General features: G+C 43.5%; 1 protein-coding gene across 1 annotated transcript; it reads right to left on the bottom strand.

Annotated features, from left to right (window-relative positions):
* Window positions 1–4,698: 4,698 nt before the first annotated feature.
* DIPK1C (divergent protein kinase domain 1C) lies at window positions 4,699–16,668 on the bottom strand. The gene is made up of 4 exons (XM_030445731.1): window positions 16,418–16,668; window positions 9,981–10,658; window positions 5,904–6,068; window positions 4,699–5,171 (listed from the first exon to the last, which is right to left on the bottom strand). The coding sequence occupies exons 1-4, from the start codon at window positions 16,598–16,600 to the stop codon at window positions 4,956–4,958; spliced, it is 1,242 nt and encodes a 413-aa protein (XP_030301591.1). The 5' UTR covers window positions 16,601–16,668; the 3' UTR covers window positions 4,699–4,955.
* Between the last annotated feature and the right edge of the window lie 3,871 nt (window positions 16,669–20,539).

Genomic DNA, 20,539 nt, shown 5'->3' with positions numbered 1-20,539 from the left:
TGTTACCCAGAAAAGCTCTCTTTTCTCCTCTTTCATCTGGCATAGGCTGCTATTAATTAGGGAGGTATTCTGCATATATGTAAACAGTAGTTCTAAAAGCTTTTGGAAAGTTATTTTATTCTGTCTAGCTTTGAGGCTGCATTATAAAGTTATGCAGTCTGCTTGATAGATCCTTAGACACATACAACAAATGGCTTTGAAGGTGACTGTGCTATATCTCCCATGCTGCTGTTCCTTTTTTATTTTAAAGGACTACAATACAGGTATTTGGGATTTTTTTTTCCAATCAATTTGTTGATATTCTCTGATTTTCCAGTATCTTGTACTAGCTTTGGTTCTGATTTTAGTTGTCCTGAATTTTCATACTTGCAATTCTTTCCTTCTCTACATATTGTAGCAGCCTTTTTCTGCTACTGAAAGCCCAGTAGCCTTTCTCCTGATTTCCCTGAGCATCTTGCAAAGTGTCAGAGCCTGGGGGTCCTGCAGGGTGACTCTGCTCATTGCATGGACTCACTGCAGGTCATCCCCAATAGCCCAGGAGTTTTATTGCTCATCTGTAAAAGGCTTCCAAAGGCATCTGGCAAGAAGCCTATTCTGATTGCATGATTCCACCAATACTGGTTATGGGGTTTGTTACAATTTCTTGTTCAGATGTGTGAACTGGTATTAGGGTTACAGCTGTAACATCAATGCTGCAGCATTGACAATGTTAAAAGCTGCATTTTATCACCTTCTGCCCATTCCATGCAAAAATATGATCTCCTGAAAGACAGATAACATGGTATGTGGCTACTTTTTTTTTTTTTTAATTAAATAAAATAAATAGGGTAGCTCGGGTCTACAGTTTTTAACCAGGTGGAAAAAAAATCAGGGGAGTCTTTGACCCCTTCAAGTTCCTGATCCTATTTATCACCTGTAGGAACCGTTTTGTTCAGTCAGTGTTTCTAATGAAAAGAAAATAAACCCTTCCCTTTCTTCTCCCCCTGTCCCTAATACCTATTCTTATATATACTGCTGTCTTGAGCAGTCTACCTGAATGATCTCACAGGGCAGGTGATCAGTGAATTCACACTAGGGAATAGTAGGCTGCATAAGAAAAACTGTGGCTATAGCAGTGATCTGCTGTTCTGGGTTAGTCAACCTCAAAACACAAAGGAGGCTACATAAATCCTTTGGGGCAAGGAGCTGTGCTCTGTTTCACATCACCCTAAGTGAAGGAGTATTGCTTGCAGATGTTTTTGCAGAGCCAGTTGCAATGCCAGTTGGACAAAAACCTGCAGTAAGAAGTAGCTGCTCTGTGAAAATCTTGCACAAAGGGCTGAATTTATTTTTCCTAAATGTTAGGAAGAGACCTCTAACTGCACTCACCTTTTGTGAAATGTGGGAACAGATAGGGTATTTAGCTTATTGCAGAGTTGAAGCACATACTGCTAACTGAGACGCAGAGGAGGAATAAACAGTGACTTAATGCCATTCCTGTTCCACAGAGACCCATAAATATGGGGAGAAAGTTGCTGAGTAAGGCACTAATGCAGCAAGTGGTAAAAATTAATCAAGAGGTAGTGCCACTTTTATAGGGCAAAAAGGATTCAGGAGCAGACTGCCCAGGCAAAGAGATGAGGTGGAGATCAATTGAAAGGAAACAGCCTTCTTGGATTAAAGTGCCCACTCCCAGTGCAGCCAAATGCTGTTACTGAACCTGTATAAGAGCAGTCATCTTTTATATGGAGGGTATGAACAGGGTGAAGAATCTTATGTAGTTATGATTTCACAAAAACTGCAGTGGACTGGATACCAAACAGTGATGTCAGCTCCAGGCAGGAGCTTTGGAGATACCTGCAAGTGAGTGAAACCAAGAAAAAATCCACTGCAGCCCAAGTTAATGTCACAAATAGTACAGAGAAATAAAGTGAGAAGCAAAGGTGATGTAAAAAACTATGTGTGGACCTCCTCCTTTTGGATCTGACCAGGGTGGGGGCTGGGTGAAGAAGTCTCTGTAAAAAATGTTGAGCTTCTTAAAATTTCTCATCTGAATAGTGTGAAGAATGAAAAGAAATCTGAAAAGAGTGAAAAGTAATCATCAGAAGGTGATGAGGGTATTAATAAGCTCTACTGCATAGCACAGACAAAACACCAGTTTTTAAATGGCTATTTCTTTCAATCTTCATATTTTTATTTTGCAAACCTTTTAAGTATGAATTAACTAAGATGGGGAAAATATCTTGCAGATTTTTCCATACAGAAACCGTCAAACCAGAGATGTTCAAAACTGACTTTAAAGCATTTAAAATTGATTTGGTGCCTTGGGTGTTTTTTTTATAAATCAGAGTCTTGTAGTGCATGATATAATTTTTTACTATTTGTCATTTTCTGACCATACCCTGGGACTGTTTCAATGCAAAATTACCCAGCCACCTCTGCTGGCTGTTGTACTGCAACAAATAATGCCAACAGCCTGAGTTCAGCTGCACACAGGATGCTCAGTCAATACTTTCCTGACCTGGCCATGCCCTCTGGGTATCTCTTTATGCCAGGGCTATTTGTGGTGGGCAGTGCTGCCGAGGCAGCATGAAAAGGGCTTTGTAGGAAGTGACATGTAAGCTTGTTTCTTCACTGTCACACACCTGTATAGATATTTCCACCATAAAATATGGGTGTAAAATAATTCAGTTTGCACTCACCTCCTTAAGGTAAATGGCAACTAACCCAATATCTTTATTTTCTTTCTGTCCCAGACAGATAAAGGCATGACTACTGTTTAATTCCAGTTTTGCTCACTGGTACCTGTGCTAGGTAAGTTGTAATATTTCATTTGCTTTATTGGTAGTATTATTCCCTCCAATTTACCAAGTTTGAGGTGGTGCAGAAGGGGCAATAAAAATCAAGCCCTGTGATCACACAGCATGTCAGATTCTCCCTGTCTTTCCACTCACTGCTGCAGGTGTACCAAAGCCAGCCAGAGCTGGCTGCATCACTGATACACAGTTTCACAGCCCAGCCAAGTACAAATAATGCATTTGTGTTGCTCTTGAGATGTTTCTGAGGTTTATTCACTGTATCCTCAAAAGAAGTGAAACCTAATGACCTGGGAAAGTGTGTAGAGGTGGGGGAAGGAATCCCTTGCCAAGTGGAGGTGGCCACAGCCAGGCCCTGAGGGGTTTGGAGAAATCTGTCATAGGCAGCTTGCCTCCCTAAATCCTGCCAAGGAGAAGGACTTTTGGAGCAGACTGACATTTGTCAGCATGGGCTTAAATGTCACTGCTTTTTTCCATCTCTTTTAAAACGGAAACATCCCACCAGACAGAAATATTACCCTGTTTGAAATGCAAACCTGAAAAGGGGAAGGGGAGCCTTTCCATGGGGGAGTGTAACACCACTTCAAAGCACTGAGTGTCTGCATGAAAGTTGTTTTACACTGACTGTACCCTCTGGGCTTGTGAAGGAGAAGAGAACTAATGGGACCAGGGAGAGAGGAGAACCATAATATACGAGATCTTCAAGATGCCCAGCAGCATTTGGGGCATATACTTGGCCTAGAAAGGTTCAGTTTCTTCAGAAGGAAAAATCATGTGGAGAACACAGGCACCCTGATCCCATCACCAGGCTCTCTGGCATCATTTGCATAGAGATCTCTGTGATTTCTCTTCCAGGGGGAATCCCATGGCTTTGCACATACAAGGTAGAGGAGAGTAACCCATTCCTGAATCTCAGAAGGGTGGATTTTGCTGTGAGGGAGCAGCAAGAGCACTGGTACCAACAGAATCACAGGTCTTGGGATAAAGTGCTGCCTCAAAGCAGAGTCATGAAGGTAACTCCACTTACACCCTGATACATTCCTTATATTGCTCTCTCTTGTAGTTAAAAATCAGGATTTATGAGGACTGGAGTTTTCCCAAATTTTATATTCCATAATTCCACTGTTCCTTACCATTATTGAAAAGCCTGTAAGAAATGCTTAACCTGAATATTCCTTGCTACAGTTTAAGTCCACTGCTTGTCACATCCACTGAGGAAATCTGGACAGGGCAGTTCACTCCTATCCTTTATCAGCCTCTTACAGTTTTTGAAGAGTCTTACTGTGTCTCTCTTCAGTCTCTTCAGATTGTTGGCATTCCAGGGTAATTCTACTTTCTGGCAAAGAAGTGCTTCTTATCAAGCCTTCTGATGTTCAAGTGCCTGAGGGCTTGTTCACATGGGAAAATTCGGTAGCATTATTCATACCTCTTCACTGCAGAACAAGAGTACCCATATGGGAACTCAACAAGGGTATAATTATTTTGCTCCAGAAGAGTCCTAAGTACCTTCATACAGCTTCTCCCCAGAAAGTTATGGCACAGGTAATGGAACACACCAGATAAAATGCATTTGGGGACATTAAAAAGGACTGCTTTGAATAAAAGCAACTCTTCACTTATGTGACAATACGTTTTCCTGTTTGAGGCTGTTTGTCACACTCTGAGCACTCTGTGTCTCTTTTAGAAAACTCTCATTCTCCAGAGAAATTAAAACAAACACCATGCACATACTTAACTGCACCCCCACCCCCCGATATTTTATTTAATTTTAACTAGTTTTGCTACACTTACACTTTTCTTATGTGAATGCATCCTCACTCTGAGCACTGCACTCAGATGCTATCTGAGCAGTGACTGCAGCTCTTGGCAAGCAAACCATGTGCTGAATGCTGATGGGGAGCACGAGTGCTAGCTCAGGAAAATAAGCAAGAACAGAATCCAGGTAATGTAAAACAATTTCACACTTGAAAGGATATTAACAGGATGTGCTGCACCTGCAGCCACAAATTTCATTTGCAAAGGAGAAAAACAATCTCTGTGCTGTAAATGTAGTGCAATGGGCAGAAGGGGTGAAAGAGAGAGAAAGAAACCCGGCTGCCTCATATGCCATGTGCCTTAGCCATGGCTGGGAGGAAGCCTCTGTAGTTCTGCTTTTTGTGTCTACCCTGCCCTCTGCAGTTCTCTCTGAGTGACCCGAAGCAGGTGGTATAACTTGGAGAGAGATTTTGGAGTCCTCTGGTGCCCGGCGGTGTCCCCATGCCCCGGCTTGGCACATTCCTGCACCGCCCTGTGCAGCTGCAGCTGCAGGGGGAGGGACACCGACGGTCCTCTGAGATTTGGGGAAAACCAGCGACGGAATATTTTGTCACAAATCACCTGAGGAAAGGGAAAAGAGAAGACTGTTGTCTTCCTGGAGCTACAACTAAGGCTCTGCTGCTTCTCTGGGACTGCAACAAAATGTCACCTGAACTTAATATGTCCCCAGTCATTCAAAAAGGAAGGTATAGCAAAGGAGCATCCACAAAGACTACATTCTAGCTGAGAAACTCCCCTTCTCCTCAGACTTTTCTGGCATTTCTGCATGACAAGTAGTGAGGGTGAGGGGGTGGGAGAAGAAGGCAAAAGGCTGCCAAGCTACAGCTTCTCTCCTCAAGCATCTCTGCTGTGCTGGTTCTATAGGACTATAGATACAGCTTTAGCTATAGCACACCTCATGCCAGGGCCAAGATTCCTCTCTCCACTGCATCCACATACAACATCTGCAGAGTGGAGAATTGCAGCCATCACCCCACTCTGATTACACATGGACAGCCATGACTTGACCATTAGAGGAGACGCTAATGATAAACCCTTGCTTCTACTTCCTCCACTCTCCCATCTGAGGTGTCAGGTTAACAGATGCATGAAGATGTGGCAAAGAAATGCTACTGACTATAACAGTCTCTTTGCATGCTCCAAGATGGGGTTCCTGAATGGAAATGTCACTTACCTGGCCACGTTTAAAAACCTGACTGCCTTCATCTCACAGTCTCTTAGTACATACCATGCATTTTATAACCAATGTGATTTTAAAAGAAAGGGGTGCATAAAGCAGCTGTGCTTACTCACTTGCAAGTTGTTATTGGCTCTCTGTGCTCCACATTTTCGGATTTTCAGATTGCATTTTGAAAAGCAATCAAAAAAATTACAGTCTTCGTCTCCTGTGCAGTTTTGTTCAAGGATGTCTCTCATTTTGGGTTCAAAAAAGGCCATGTCTACATCAATAGCCACCACCTGTGGATCAAAAAAAGCCATCAGATCTGGTATGGCACAGCAACATTCTCTACTGCTTGCTTTTGGAAATGCTATGCAGAGAACATCTGGGAGTGGGGAACCGGGATCACAATTAAAGAAATTTATCTTGCTTTACTGAGCTCCCCTAGTCTTATAAATGCCACTTTTTTAACAAAAGCAGCCAATGCTTATGACACCAGGAAGGGAAAATTATTTGTGCACCATATGTGTCTTTGGGGTCAACTGGATTCATTGTCCTTAAACTGGAACTATCCAACTCAGCTTGAAGACTGATTTACTTCTTGTTACACCTCATGCAGATGGCAACTCAACCTTTTAATTATATGATGGTGCAAAATTACCTACAGGCCAGATGGTATCTTTTCACAATTCACCTCTCAGACTAACCCCTGACTTGACCATTGTGGAGAAGAGCAAAGGGATGCACAGAATGACCTGCACCTGGTGCAGCTCCTGAAAAACCTGTGGTTGCATTCAGTGCATTTGTGCTGTAGAAAGATATCCCTGAGGCTGCTGAAAGTTGCGATTGGCTTTGCCCTGTCCTGTTTGCCATGGTTTGATTCATTTATTGCACATGGTTCTTGATCTGCTTGTTTAGAAATATGATCCGTAACAGAGTCCAGACAGCATCTGGTCTCAGCAGAAAAAAGCAAGGACCAAAGGGATTAATCAGTTTTCTTGCCCTAACATAAGACTTGTAAAATAGTGAATACACAGCAGAATGAGGTCTGCAGAGCTGCTTCCCCTGCTGGGTTTAAGACCACTCTGAGAGTGGAGTGTTTTATTCTCAGCTTCTGCCAGTGTCACATCACCCATCAATACTTCACTTAAAAAAAATAATAAAACTTTAAAATAACAGCAGTCACCAGGAAAAGAAAGGCAGCCAGTAATGGGATGGCAGCTGCTTGGTGTGAGTCAGACTGTGGGTGATCACAGGGAAGGCAACCTGCCTTCAGCTCCAGGGATGCAGCCATCAGCCAAAGTTCAGAGCTGTGCATGGCACTTGACAGTCAGGGCTAGAGACACTCCCTGGTAGCAGCTGACATGGATTTTCCTGGATGGAAACATCTGAGACCTGGACAAACTTTTATGGTCCCAAATGATAGCCTCATTTTTAAAATTTGCATTCCCAAATAATGGGGGAAGCTGAACTGTGTGAACTGTGTGACTGAAGCAGCAGCTGGATCAGCCACAAGAACTAAATGTGTCTGGTCTGGTAGAATGCCAAATAAACCTTCCACAGGCAAAAGAAAGAACACAGTCTCAACTTAATTTTACTCAACTCCTTTTTGCCCAGGGAAATATCTGAAAGAGATGAGGCATAACATAAAACCTCAAGTATTTTTAAGCTTCTTGGAGAGATTGATAATGATAATGTAGCCCGAGGAATTTCACACGTTTGGACAGGCAAATGTTTTTTTTTCTATATTTTTGTATTTCCTTAGGCTTTCTGCAGTTTAATTGTTCACTTCTTTGGAGAAGAGACAGCAAAAATGGTTCAGGGTTTCCCCAGTCTCAGGATGGCAGCATCAGCTCCCAGGTGGGATCTCTGCCAGCACTGAGAACCTTTGACAACCTGATCAATTGCTCCACTAGGAAAAACTGCCCTATGTGCAGCTGCCAAAGGCTTCAGCAGTTTCACTGAAGTTCATCTGTTACAAAAAAATGCAGGCATCCAGCCAGACCCTGGGAAGATAGGTGTGGGTGACACTTTACCTATAAGCAGCTACATTTTGGTGGGGTTTGTTATGATTGTAATTGATGATGAAGGTACCTAAGGAAAGGCAGGAAGGACCCAGCTTGGCTCCTAGCCTGAATTAAAGTCATGTTTAAGATGCTACAATCTTTCTAGTTCTTTCTGAAGTGCTAGTAAAAGAGGAAGCTCTTCCAGATCCAATGCATATTCACCCAGACCTCCCTCCAAATCTGCACTTTATGTAGCACCATGGCAGCTTGAAACTCCCCTGGGTGATCTACCAGGCAGTGATGCCTTCCCTCCATGCTGCAGGAGAAGGCTGGAGTGAGGACTGGAGGCTTATCCCCAACACCTGAAAACAATCCTCAAAGTGAAAATATAGCATGCAGAAACATTTCACTGGGCATTAGTTGTCTCATTCTGGGATGAGGAATAGGTATATTATCATGGGTATTTATTATCATCCTATACAGAGCACAATAAACAAGGGGGGAAAAAATAAATAGAAGTTCCTATAACAAACATAAGGGATTAAAAAAGAGGCTGCCTTGCCATGTCCTTGCTCTAGAAGTGGCTGACAAAACCACCCAGAATTTCTGCTTCTCACACTCCTCACCTATCAGACCCTCTGCCTGTCCTGACCCATCCTGTCCCTTGGCTTCCCACGTCCTTCCTGTCTCCCAGCCCAGTGGTGCAATAACAGATGATACCAGTGAGCTGAAAGTGATGTGTAACTGGGAGAGTAAGCCAAGTGGGAGCAGCAACACAGAAAGAAAGTAATCATTTTCTCTAAGAATTATTTTTAAATATTCAAAGTGACTGTGAGAACATGTTTGCATTATGTCACGTATGCACTGAGACCCCAAGGTGCAGTTGATTGTTTTTTTAAAGATTTTTTTTTTAATTAATTGTCCTAGAAAATACTAAGAGTACTTTCCTATACCAGAAGGTGGCTGCTGTTTCTTGGATCCCAGAAGTCATGGGAGCAACCCAGAGAAGGATGCCTCAAGAAAAGGAAAAGGAAGACACACCTAATGCCCTTTCTCTTTTCCTAAATGAAATCTCTTTTCCTCTAAGCAGTCTGTAAAACAGATGCTTTAGTGTGTGCTCAGCCACATGCAGTCGCAGCCCTGTGTAACTCAAAAAGAGATGCAAAGCCTCCCTTGAGGAATCCCTGCTATCATTCACTGTGCCTAAATACCACTGCTATTGTTTCAGTTTCTTGCTGTAGCTCCTCACCTCTTCTCTGTTCAGATGCTGTATTGCACCTGAATAAACAACCTGAGGAAGGGAAGGGTGAAGGGGGAAAGCACTCTAATTGCTCTTAATGTCTATATGTTTAGGCAATGTTTGCATGGGACTCTTAAGATGCGAGGGTTATATCAACACTCAGTGAGTACTGAAGATAGCATTCAAGTCCCTGAAAGTGCTTTATGTTCACTCAGAGTGCAGAACCTCCACTGATGTCTCTGCAAATGGTGAGCCTGATTCAAACATGTACTTACTGCACAGAGTCTCCAGGCTGTATTCCCACCGAAACCTGTGGAATTTCTGTCTTCAAAAAGGATGCCAGATACGTGCAGCAATGTGATGCTGAGCTATGTCACTACTTAGAGAACATGCACAGCTATTCAGGTCTGAGTTACAGCTGTACAATGAAAAGTCAAAGAGTAACAGTACCAGGGAGTTTCATGTCACTATCCTTGGATCATTTCCAGACCAGATAAACTGAACACTAAAGCACAAACATTTGTGTTTGGCTGCAGGGAGTTCCCCTTGTGTCAAGCCAAAGAATTCTGCCTTAGCTTTCAAATTCAAAGTTTTTTTTTTCCTTTCAGCACCACTACTAGAAATAGTTGCCATTACTCAAATTACAACTTCATTTACAGCTTCTGAGACCTCTGTGCAGCCAGGAGGTTTCCTTCACCACACTGAAGGCACCCTGTCAGTACAAAGCAGAACCCAGCAAGCAGTTCTCAAATCAAGCAGCAGGATTTAGTGCTCTGAAATGTGGCTGCACATATTACAAAGAGGAAAAGCAGTAGAGAAGCTCACCTGTCATTTGTAAATGCATTGGTTTTGCAAAAAGTTGTCCAAAAGCTATATGAGGAGGGAAATATCATTTTTACACAGACACTTTCAAAGTAGCATTTCACCTCAAATTGCTGTAATACCATCCCAAAGACCCAACTTACTGTGAGATCGTGCCTGATAGCAAAGTTTTCTGGTTTGATGTCACACAGGTGAAGTCGGTGAGAGAAATCATTATCAAAATGCTGCACCATGTCCAGAAAGCTGAGTGCAATGTCAGTGATGGCTCTCACCCTGCTTCTGTGGCCAGCAAGGGAGGGACCAACCACATTTTCCAAAGGAAAAAGAGTTTTGTGCCAGGCATGTCCAGCTGTGAGATACTCCACAGCATAAAAGTGTCCACAAGAGCCAATAATTCGTAGCATGTGTTTGCTGAAGTCCTGCAGCAAACTGAAGTAGATATATTCTTCCTGCTGGAGCAAGGACCACATGCTGGCCACTTGAGCTTTCCAAAGCGGTCCCTTTTTCCTTGTCCAGAGGGGCCCCACAGTACTGTTAGACAGCTCTAGCCCCAGGACATTTTTTACCTCCAAGGCTACCATCAGCAGAAGTTCTGTTTCAGTAATATCCTGTGTTTCCACTTCTTCCAGCATACTGAGATGCTGGTAGCTGGAGAAGATTTCCTTTTTGGATTTCAGGATGATGGGCTGGCCTCTCCAATCAGCCTGGATGACTTTCTTGCCTCGGTCATAGTAAAGGCAGTGTTTGTACACCAGCTTCTGTGCCACACACAGGTCTTCACAGAGGTCACCAGTCAGGGCTCCACTGCTGTAGTCAAGGCACTGGAGTGAAAAAGCAGAATATTCATACACTTGAGGACTTAGAAGAAAGGCAAAAAATTAGCAACACTCTTAAGTTCAAGAGGCTTGCAGCAGTCATGGTACCACAAGCACATACTTTCTACAATTTGACTGAATGTTTCTTCAGAAGTCTCTAGAGACCTTTTGCTATGAGGAGTCTTACTTCAAAACAGGGATTCTTGGGAGGGTAAGGAACAGGTTTTGGGGGGCAAGGAAATGGACCAGATGACCTGTTAATCTTAACTTCTTGCCACATATGAATTAATTGAGACGAGCTTTGAATATGCTTGGCTGAGCTTTGTGAGATTCTAGGCTGTAACATTTTAAGACCAGGAGAAAACTTCCAGTGTAACTCAGGAATTCTCTGGAAGAGTCAATACAGTGTAACTGAGACATCCCTACTTAAACTACAGGAAAATCCATGGGAATTTCTGCATTGCTGCAGCCTTCTGCAGCCCTGTGCAAGGTTTCAACCTTGTATTCAACATGCCCTCAGTGAAGCTGTAAGAACCTCCTCCTGCACTATCAGGAAACACAGAGGTTGCACTCGATGCCTCTTGGATCAAGAACCTTTTGGGATTTTTAACTATGTAAATATTGTAGGACAAAATAGCATTTCCAGATGTTATATGTGCTTATCAAAAGTGACATTTTAATATGAATTGCTTAAATACTTAATCAAAAACAAAATCAGCCCACAGAAACACAGCAACTGCTGCATGATAGTTAAATGGTCACTGCAATTTCATACAAGAGCTGTAAGGTTTCCCACACCAGTCCTTTCTTCAACCCCTAATTTTTTCCATACCATCATTTCCAAGAGTGTAGGCAGCTGATATATTCCTGTGGGCATTCAGAAGTGCAGCTGCAGGGACTGCTTTGGGTGAATCTGCACAGGGGATGATCAGAAGTCTCTGGTGAAAGGGGAATAAACTGTGGTGGTGTAGGAAGCCAAACATCTGGGAGGCGGCTTGACAGTGTCAGCCTTCTTCAGTGCTTTCTGGCATTTGAGCCTTCACTTAAACAAGCTGGCAGCTCCCACTCCATGTGGAGTACTTGCAACTGCCTGACCCCCACCTCCTCTGTGACTTGCTGTTAAATACACGAGAAACATGAACAGAAAATTCAAGTGATGTGTTTTCTTAGGACGGTATCTGAGATGCGCACCAGAGGAACATGTTCTGATGCCAGACAACATTGAGACTCCAGCCTTAAACAGCACGTCGGGGAGTGGGTGGAGGATTAAGTCCAAAATCCAAGAATGGTGATAAATTGACTAAGACAGCTCAGTGAGGGCAGTTCAGACAAGCATAAAATTTGTTTTCACTCTGATGCTATCCCAGACCATATGAGAATATTTGATGCCAGCAAGGAGAGCCCTGGCACGAATGTCCTGAGCCTAAGTCCACATCAGGATGGTCGAGCAGTCTCACTGGGCTCTACCCAGACATCAAAGCAAACAAATCAATGTTCTTCCTTTTGGAGATCTGCTCCTATGAATGCAATACAAACTTATTTTCCCTTTTTAAGAAGGAAATGTAATTTTCTTAACAAAAGTAGCTGAGCAGCTCTTACCATCTGGAACTCCAGGCAATTTCAGAAAGAGGATTACAAACAGAAGAAGTTGGGGGGGTTCTTTGGAGCACAATGATAATCACATTTAAAATCACTGTTCTCCTACTGAGAAGACCACAACCTAACTCTTCTTCTGGTACAGAAAGAGCATATAGGAGCTATTCCTGTAATTGGGTCCACGTGGGTGAAAGCTTGCTCCTGTGGACAATTTACTGTGATCCATCAAGTTCACTCTTAAAACAGTTTGTGTAACACACACCCAGAGGACCTGCAGACAAACATGTAACCATGAATCTTCTGTTCTTGTGTTGCAATCGTGTCTTTCTTTATGGCATTAAGGAGGAGAAGTAGTTGCAGAAAAAACAGTCTCACATTTCCCAGACATAGAAGATGATTCACTTTTGAAGTTGGCTGCTGTTTAGGACTTGCCCACTGTTCCTGTTGAACACATAAACCCTTGAATGTTAACCTAGTGTCTGACAAACAGTCCCTGAATTTGAGTCTTCTCACACTGAACTTGTGCAGCATTTTGCAAACAAAACAGGACTCAGCCGAGAAGCTCTTGGCCTCACAGTGATGAAACACAGAGCTACCTTCCAGAAGCAACGTTTTTTGCTGGTCACCAATAAAAGCAACAATTTAAAAATGTTTCCTCAAAGAAGCAATCCAGAAGCCTGAACAATTTTCAAGGTGTCTCTCTCTCTACTCACGGAATGCAGTGAGTTGTGAGTCACTCAATGGCTTTAAAAGATTTCCACAGCTTCTTGTTCATTATGACCTTGGGCAGCAAAGGCTGACTGCACCTTCATGTCTTCATTCCACCCCCTTCCTGCTTTATTCCAGCTTTTGGTGTTCTATATTTTGTCATAAGCATAATACACTGAGTCCCCTAACACTCCCACTATAATCCACCAGAAGTTTTGACTGGTGATGGGTCTGAGCCTTCGTGTCCTGCTGCCCTTCTGAGACACCTGAACTTCTCTGCAGCACAGCTGGAGAGGTCACAGTGCAAACTGTTGCCATTCACAATAGGTCTCTCTCCAGCCCTGATGGAGTAGCAGTATTAAACACCATCCAGGCAGGCTGGCAGCAAAGTCTTGTGGCTTTTTTTTTTTTTTTTTAAGTGGTTGGAAACAGAAGTGCTGAGATACTAATAGGCTGACTGCTGTTCTTACCTTTGCTGTCAGAGTGGTTCCAAAGAATGTTCATCAGTATGGTGATAGATGTTTTATATATATAATTATAAATATACATATATTTATATATAATATTGTATTTTTATATATATATATAAATCATCCAGGCTACTCTGGATGATTTTTGTGGTTTCATTCCCTCCCTTTTTCTTCTATTTTTACCTTCCAACAACCTTAGAAGCATAGACATCAGAACCAAATGCTGTCGTTCAGTGCTACACAGACCGCCAACAGCCCTTTCCTAACTCTCCTTTTAGGAAATGTTCAAAGATCACATCATCCTTTTAGGCACAGGCTGCACTGCTAATTCATGTTGAAGCAATCATTTGACACATATCCTTTCCAAAGTCAGTTTCACAAGGCAGTTTTCCATCCTACTGGCATAGCTTGTACTCTTTTGCTCCCTGGTGTATAAGTTTGCATCACTGCACTAAAACACATTTTGGTGGGCTAAAAACATTTAACCAGGTGATTCAGATTACCCTGCAACAAAACGATCAACTCATTTTTTACTGGCCTAGGAACCTTTTCATTCACTGTAAACTTTACCATAGTAGATTTCATATCATCACCAAAGCTGCTGATAAAAAGAAGAATCAATTTTCCAAAGAGATACTCGAGAAAGTCTTCCAGGCTGCCATCCTTGTCTTAACGACTGCATTTTGAGATCTGTTGATGAAGCAGTTTTAAATCTGCCTATTGAGTGCCCTTTGAATGCCACTCACTGCCAGGTTTTTTTTAACTAGAACATGCAAGTGACACTGAGCCAAAAGCCTTACAGAAACGCAGCTCTACTACACAAAATTGCAGACACAAGCATGGTTTGGTTTTGCTTCTCTGTTTCTGTTCAAAACTGGCTACATAATTTTTAATACCCTTAGTACACTTATCAAGACAAGTTTTAAAAGCTATGTTTAAATTAATGTAAAAGTTTAAATTAATGCAAACCCTACTTAGAATTTATATAAATTGAAGTAATTTACAGCAACAGCATCACTTGGTGTATAGATCAGGCCTGAGACTGAGTTCTGCCTTGTAATCGAGTACTTTTCCTATATAAATGCATTACTGATAAAGGTTTGGAAGTAATGGAAATTAATTAATTGCTCAAGATAAAACAGAGATTCATCACTATGATTTAGGGTTCTCAGTGTAAATTAAGGTGAGACCAGTGCTAGGAAGAATTTGTCTTTTAGAGAGTTAAAATTGATCTCTCCAAAATACCCTTCGCTGCTCTGGCCTTCCCAGTGCTGTACGCATCTGCACAGATGTACATTTACTCAGAAGAAGGAAGTAAACCCTGAGAAACAGCCACTTGCTAGAGCTTATACCCATGCAATTTTCACTAGCATTCTTAAAATAGCTTATCTTTTAATTTCTTGATGGAAATGTGACAACTAGTAAAACAATTTTTTAAATAAAAAGTTAAATTTTACTTAAAAAAAGGTGTCAGACTCAAGACATCACACTATTTGTTCTGTAGCTCAGCTGCACTTCCTGTAACCACAAAACTCTTGCTCAGAAGATGTCTAAAGACTTAGTTCAGATCTGACGTAAGATAACCTCGTATTCTTATCATTCCACTGGAAGGATGATCCTTTTCTACTATCACTTGGGAAAACTATTGCTTACAAACCTTAATGGTGCTATTGAAGACTCACCCACAGAAATAGATGAACGCAGCAACCTCAGCTACTCTTCCCCTGGAAGGAGGATCTGAAACTGAACTATCACACAGTGACAGAGACAACTTTCCATCTTTGTGCCTGAAATTTGATCCCTGCCTGGGCTTTCGAAGTCATGCCTAATGATCTCCAAAGTGAAGAACAGCAACAAGCCTCTGTCCATCTGTTTACTGGATGGTGTGATTGAAAGGGCCTGGACCTCCCTGAGCTCCTTGCAGCTCCATACACTCTGTGTTCTTCCCAGTCACATAAAGAGTGGGCAGGGTTTATTCCTTCAGCATCAGTCCCAAACTCAGCTGTACTTTGAGCTGGCTGCTGAGGTAAAGTAACTGATCTCAGGACCATTAAAAACACATTGTCAGGACAGTTACCTATAGTTCCTCTTCCTTTCTTACACAAAATTTGGGAAAAAATTAAAGTCAGTTTTTTGCTTGCTGCATATTATTTCATTTCTATTGGTGCTTCTCCCTTCCCAGCTAACCACTGGAACCTTAATTAAGAAACAAAATTTAACTTAACCCACGCTGCTTCTCTTCTCAAAGGGTTTCCTACACAATTCTAATTTATTTTTTGAAGGGAGATTTCCACGAGTGTTTGCAAATCCTTTCTTGAATTTTGAATGACATCTTAAATGCCAGCCCGTGGCATTGCCGAAAGCCGACTTTTGTGCAGACGCTTTTTCAGCTAAATAATAATAATAAAAGAGAAACCAAAGCCAGAAACAAACAAAAGAAAACAAATGCAAAATAAAATTTAAAAATAAACAAAACTAAACTAAAACCCACAAAAATAAACAACTGACAAAACAAATAAACAAACATTCCCCCCCCCCCGAAAACAACCACAAAAAGAAACAAAAAACCCAACCAACAAAAAAAAAAAACCAAAAACCCAACACAACAAACAACTAAAAAGAGGAGGGAGTTTTCCTCCCTTTCGGCAGCTTGCGGGATGCCGAGTTGCCCTTTCCAAAGCGCTGGGGAAAGGCACCGCACGCCCCTCCATCAGCCGGCCCGCTGCCTGCACCTGCCCTCGCCCCGGGAAGGGAGGGAAAGAGGAAAGCAAGGAGAGGAGAAAGGAGGGAGTGAAGGTCGAAAGGAGGGAGGCAGCCGCCCGCCTAAGCGCACCGGGCCCGAGTCCCGGCGGCCCCTCCGGCGGGACGGAGATGGGCAGGAGAGCCCGAAAGCGGGTTCCCCGGTTTATGGCAGCCCTGACGGACTCCTGGACGCCTTCTCCTGTAGGACAAGCCCCCCGGAGATGCCCCGCGTCCCTCCGGGGCACGTACCAGCCTCGCCAGGATTCGGTGGCTTTTCTCGTCCGTGCAGCGCTCGGAGAAGACGCTCCTGTGGAGGAGGAATAGCAGGGCGCTCACCACCACCCAGCAGGCAGCCCAGAGGAGGAGGAGCAGCAGGGTGCATCGCCACCAGATTTTATTCCGCAGCCTCTTCAAGCCCGGGATGCCCCTCATCGTCGCTCCCGGGGCTGGGTTTGGGCGGCCGCTTCAGCCCCGAGGGGGAGGCGGCGAGGCGGTGGGGACACGCCGCGCTCCCCCACTCACACGCCTGTCCCGCTCCCCGCCGGCACCCATCGCCAAACACCCTCTCCCAGATGCTACCTCCCCCGACGCTCCAAGCCCCGGGGGGGTGGGGACTCCCCCTCCCACCGTCCCCGCTCCCGCCCCCCTTTCCGGGGGGAGTATGGGGAGAATTGCCCTGACGGAGCCCGGAGCGCCCCTTTTGAATTTAAACCACGTAGCTGTGCCGGCTTTTGTCTGGTCTCCCCGGTGCCAAGCGGCCCCTGCAGCCACTTGGCGGCTGCTGCCCTCGCCCCCCTCCTTCCTCTTCCTTTTCTCCTTCCCCTTTTTTGAGTTTCTCACCCGAGAATAAAAGGGGTTTTGAAGGGTGATGGAGGCTGCCGTGACAACCCTTCCCCACACAGGCAGCTGCCCGGCACTCGGGAGGAGGCAGCCTGAAGGGGGACGGTTCCTTCTGGTGAAAGCTTCGCCTCCCGTCAAATAAAAGAAAGAAAAGAAAAAAACAAACCACCAAACCAAAAACCAAGACCAAAAAACCAACCAAACAAACAACAGAAGAACTTGTTTATTCCGGAGTAACTTCTCCAGTTTTATCCGCAGGAGGCTAAAGCCAGGCGACTCAGGTGCCCATTCACCAAGGCGCTCCTCAGTAGCTCCCAGCAGCATCTCCCCCAGGCCCCCTGCGCTCCCCCTGCCCACGCCACGGGGATGTGGGCTGCCTCCTGCCCGGCACTCCCTTGTCCCGGTACCCCCACGTCCCGGCTCCATCGGCAACCCGCGGAGAAAGCCAGCGGTGCGTCCCTGTTGGATTACAATGACACAACAGCAGAGGGTGAACTGGGTCCAGGGGCGCTGGAATTGTCTCCCTGCCCCCTAGCAGAGAGAGCTTCGGCGGCTATTTCTGACTCTGAGGAGGGGTCAGCTCCATGTCTCAAATATATTTGACTTTGCTGACGTTTCTAAGAGGTCTGAGACCCAGCTGTTTGTTCCCGTGCAGCAAGCAAGATCCTGGCATCCTTTCCTCAGTCTAGCTGCAGATGGTCACCGACTCTGCTCAGACCACTCCCTGCATTCCCTTTTTTTCTCACTTGACTCCCGCTTGATAGCACCTCACCCTCACAGTTTTCAATGGGAAAAGTCGTAGTCTAAAGCACAGCCCAGTGCAATATGTGTTATGTGGTTCAAGTTGGCTGTCAGGTATGATGAAAAAGGACCAGATTAATTTTCTCTTCCTTGTATAGATGGTTACCTCAAGTTACTTGTAACATCTTCAGCAGGAAGATGAAAAGCAGCCAATGAAGCTACTCAGAGGGTAAATTATTTACCCAAACGAGTAAGAACAGCAGAATCTGGCCCATAGTTGGAGAGGTGCAGAATAATTCAATAGATGTGTTTTAACTTGCATCTTGTGTAAGTTGCTCCAGTGCACATTTTGTTAGTAAATTAATTTACTGTAATAAGGGAAAAATTTACTTTTTGGGAAGTTGGGTTCAGGGGCCTATGTTCTGTACCATCATGTCCAACCTCATGAAAAATTTATCAGTACAATCTGATAAAAAAAGAAAAGAAAAAAAAGAATAAGAAGAAGAAAAAGAAAAAATAAAAACAAAACAAAAGAACACATCTATCGACTGGATGAAAATTTTCCTCTCAGAACTGTGAGGGGAAGAGAACAGGTGCAGCAAATTTGCTGCTGTCCACACTTTTTGTATGATCACTACAGTTCTCTCCTGTGTGGCAGAGCAGGGCTTGAAATATACCTTCTAAGTAAAGGGCAGACTGTGTCAGGAAAAGCAAATGGGATCACAAAAGTATTACTGAAAATACTACAGCTGTCTAGAGGCTGGCAGTGGGGAAGGGGACCTTCCTGCAAGGAATGCAAACCCACTTTCACCTTCGAAGAGTCTCAGAAGCAGAATTATCACTAGCCACATCTTATAGAGTTATCATGTTTTGCTCTGTCACTCCACCATCTCCTTTCTTCATCTTCAGAGGCTGTGTGTGGCAAATATTTATTTTTTTTTTTCTTTCACCTCATCCTTTCCCCTTGAGGAAGCTTCCTTTCCTTGTATTGGGGATACAGTCTGTTTCTTATGAATGTAAGGAGCAGGAAAGACAGAAGGTAACTGAAAACTTTTAATCCTGCTCCTTAGTAAGATATAAAATGTTTTCAGACGCTGCCGCTAACCAGTTTTCGGTGATAAGGTCCAAATTCCTAGGACAATACGTGGAGCAAGGCAAGCGGGATAGCTGCTTAGGCATTCCTCTATGGGTAGTTCTCGCTAGGCTTGAGCAGAGCCATCCATCACCAGCTGCTGCTGCCACCTAGGAGGAAAAACTGCAAATCTGCTTTAGCAATGCCTGGTACAATCTTCAAATGGAGGGAAATGAAAAGGGATGCAGCCAGCGGCAGAAACTCAAGCATTGGGGTATCTCCCTAACACTTGGTCCTAAGCTGTCTGGGTAATAGTTCAGGTACTACCAAAACTATATATATATTTTATACTTTATTTTTCAAAGGGTGGGTGTCATCTTCTCAGTATGTCAGCATTCCCTAAAGCATATTCTGAATTATTTAATGTCCATCGAGTTCTCTATATGTATCATTCGTGTTTTACTGATAATTCTGAAAACAAATCTTAATTACTCCTGACTTTGTGATTGGAACAAAGTGTGGAGACTTCAGAGCTGCTTAGGTGTCATGGCTGAGCTGCTCTAATTGGTAGTGAAAGACACAAGTATGTTCCCTCCTCCTTCACCACCATCCCCTCCCTGTTTTCCTCTTGGTCTTGCCTGCCTGATCAAGTCTCTTCCCCCAGTGAAAAATGTATCTCACTGCCCAGTGAGTTTTCTCAACTCACTAACAAGGCAAAAAAGTCTAAAGCTGTTCTTTGCTGAGATTATTTTCAAATAAGTTAGAAAGCCCTGAGGATGCCTCCAGGCACACCCTGGTAGAGCTGCTGCAAGGAGGTGCATTGCAGGCATGGATATTCTGGGATGTTGGAGAAAGAAATGTCCTGTGTTCAGATGTATCATTTATCTGCACCTTAAGGATGCAATGTGATATTAGGCATCTATTATTAGGCATCTAAAATGGAAACACTGGCTGAAAGAAATGGTCCTATCCCCATTTTCACCCCAGCCCTATGTTCCCACTGCTTCCTTGGCAGCTGGATCCAGGTAGTTAGCCCAACAGGCAGCAGCTGTAGGTCTCTGAGTGCCCTTTTCATTTTCTTCTGAGGCACCAGATAAAATATGCTTGATTTTGAGGTGTGTAAACTGCCCACATCCTTCTAATTGGTTTTAGGACAAGCTGCTATACATAGCAAGTGCAATTCTACCTCTAACATACAGGTGCCTGCTCCTTTCAGATTATGGAATAAAAAGAGATTGACTAAGAAAAATAATATTTTTAGCATAGTTTTAATAACGTTTTAATAGTTTTAATGAAAAACAAAAGTACAAAATGGAGAAAATCTGATGAAGCAAATGCAAGTTGAATGACACTCACTCTAGACCACTTTCCTGTCTCATTTTATGGTAAACCCCACAGGAGACATTTGCAGGGAATAAAGCCCTGTCTTCCCAAAAGATTTCAATGCAGCATGATTACAGCAGAAAGCGTTTGTAGTTTTCTTTGTTCAGTCTTTTAACTTTCAAATATCTCACTGACCCCAGTGGAAGTGAAAAGTTGGACAAGCCTGGTGAATATATATACATGTGTGTGTACTTTCAGGTCTGTACCTGTATACATACACACATAAACACAGCCATCTTCAGAACAGATCAAGAATTGACCAGAAAGCTGGGATTTAGCAACAGATAAAAGTCTGCGTGCTTTAGGATCAGAGGGTTTAGCCCTTAAAAGCAATG

Source organism: Calypte anna, chromosome 2 (assembly GCF_003957555.1).
Source record: "Calypte anna isolate BGI_N300 chromosome 2, bCalAnn1_v1.p, whole genome shotgun sequence".
NCBI lineage: Eukaryota > Metazoa > Chordata > Aves > Apodiformes > Trochilidae > Calypte > Calypte anna.
Note: the sequence above shows the minus strand (reverse complement) of the source record. Positions and strands in the feature narration are given on the sequence as shown.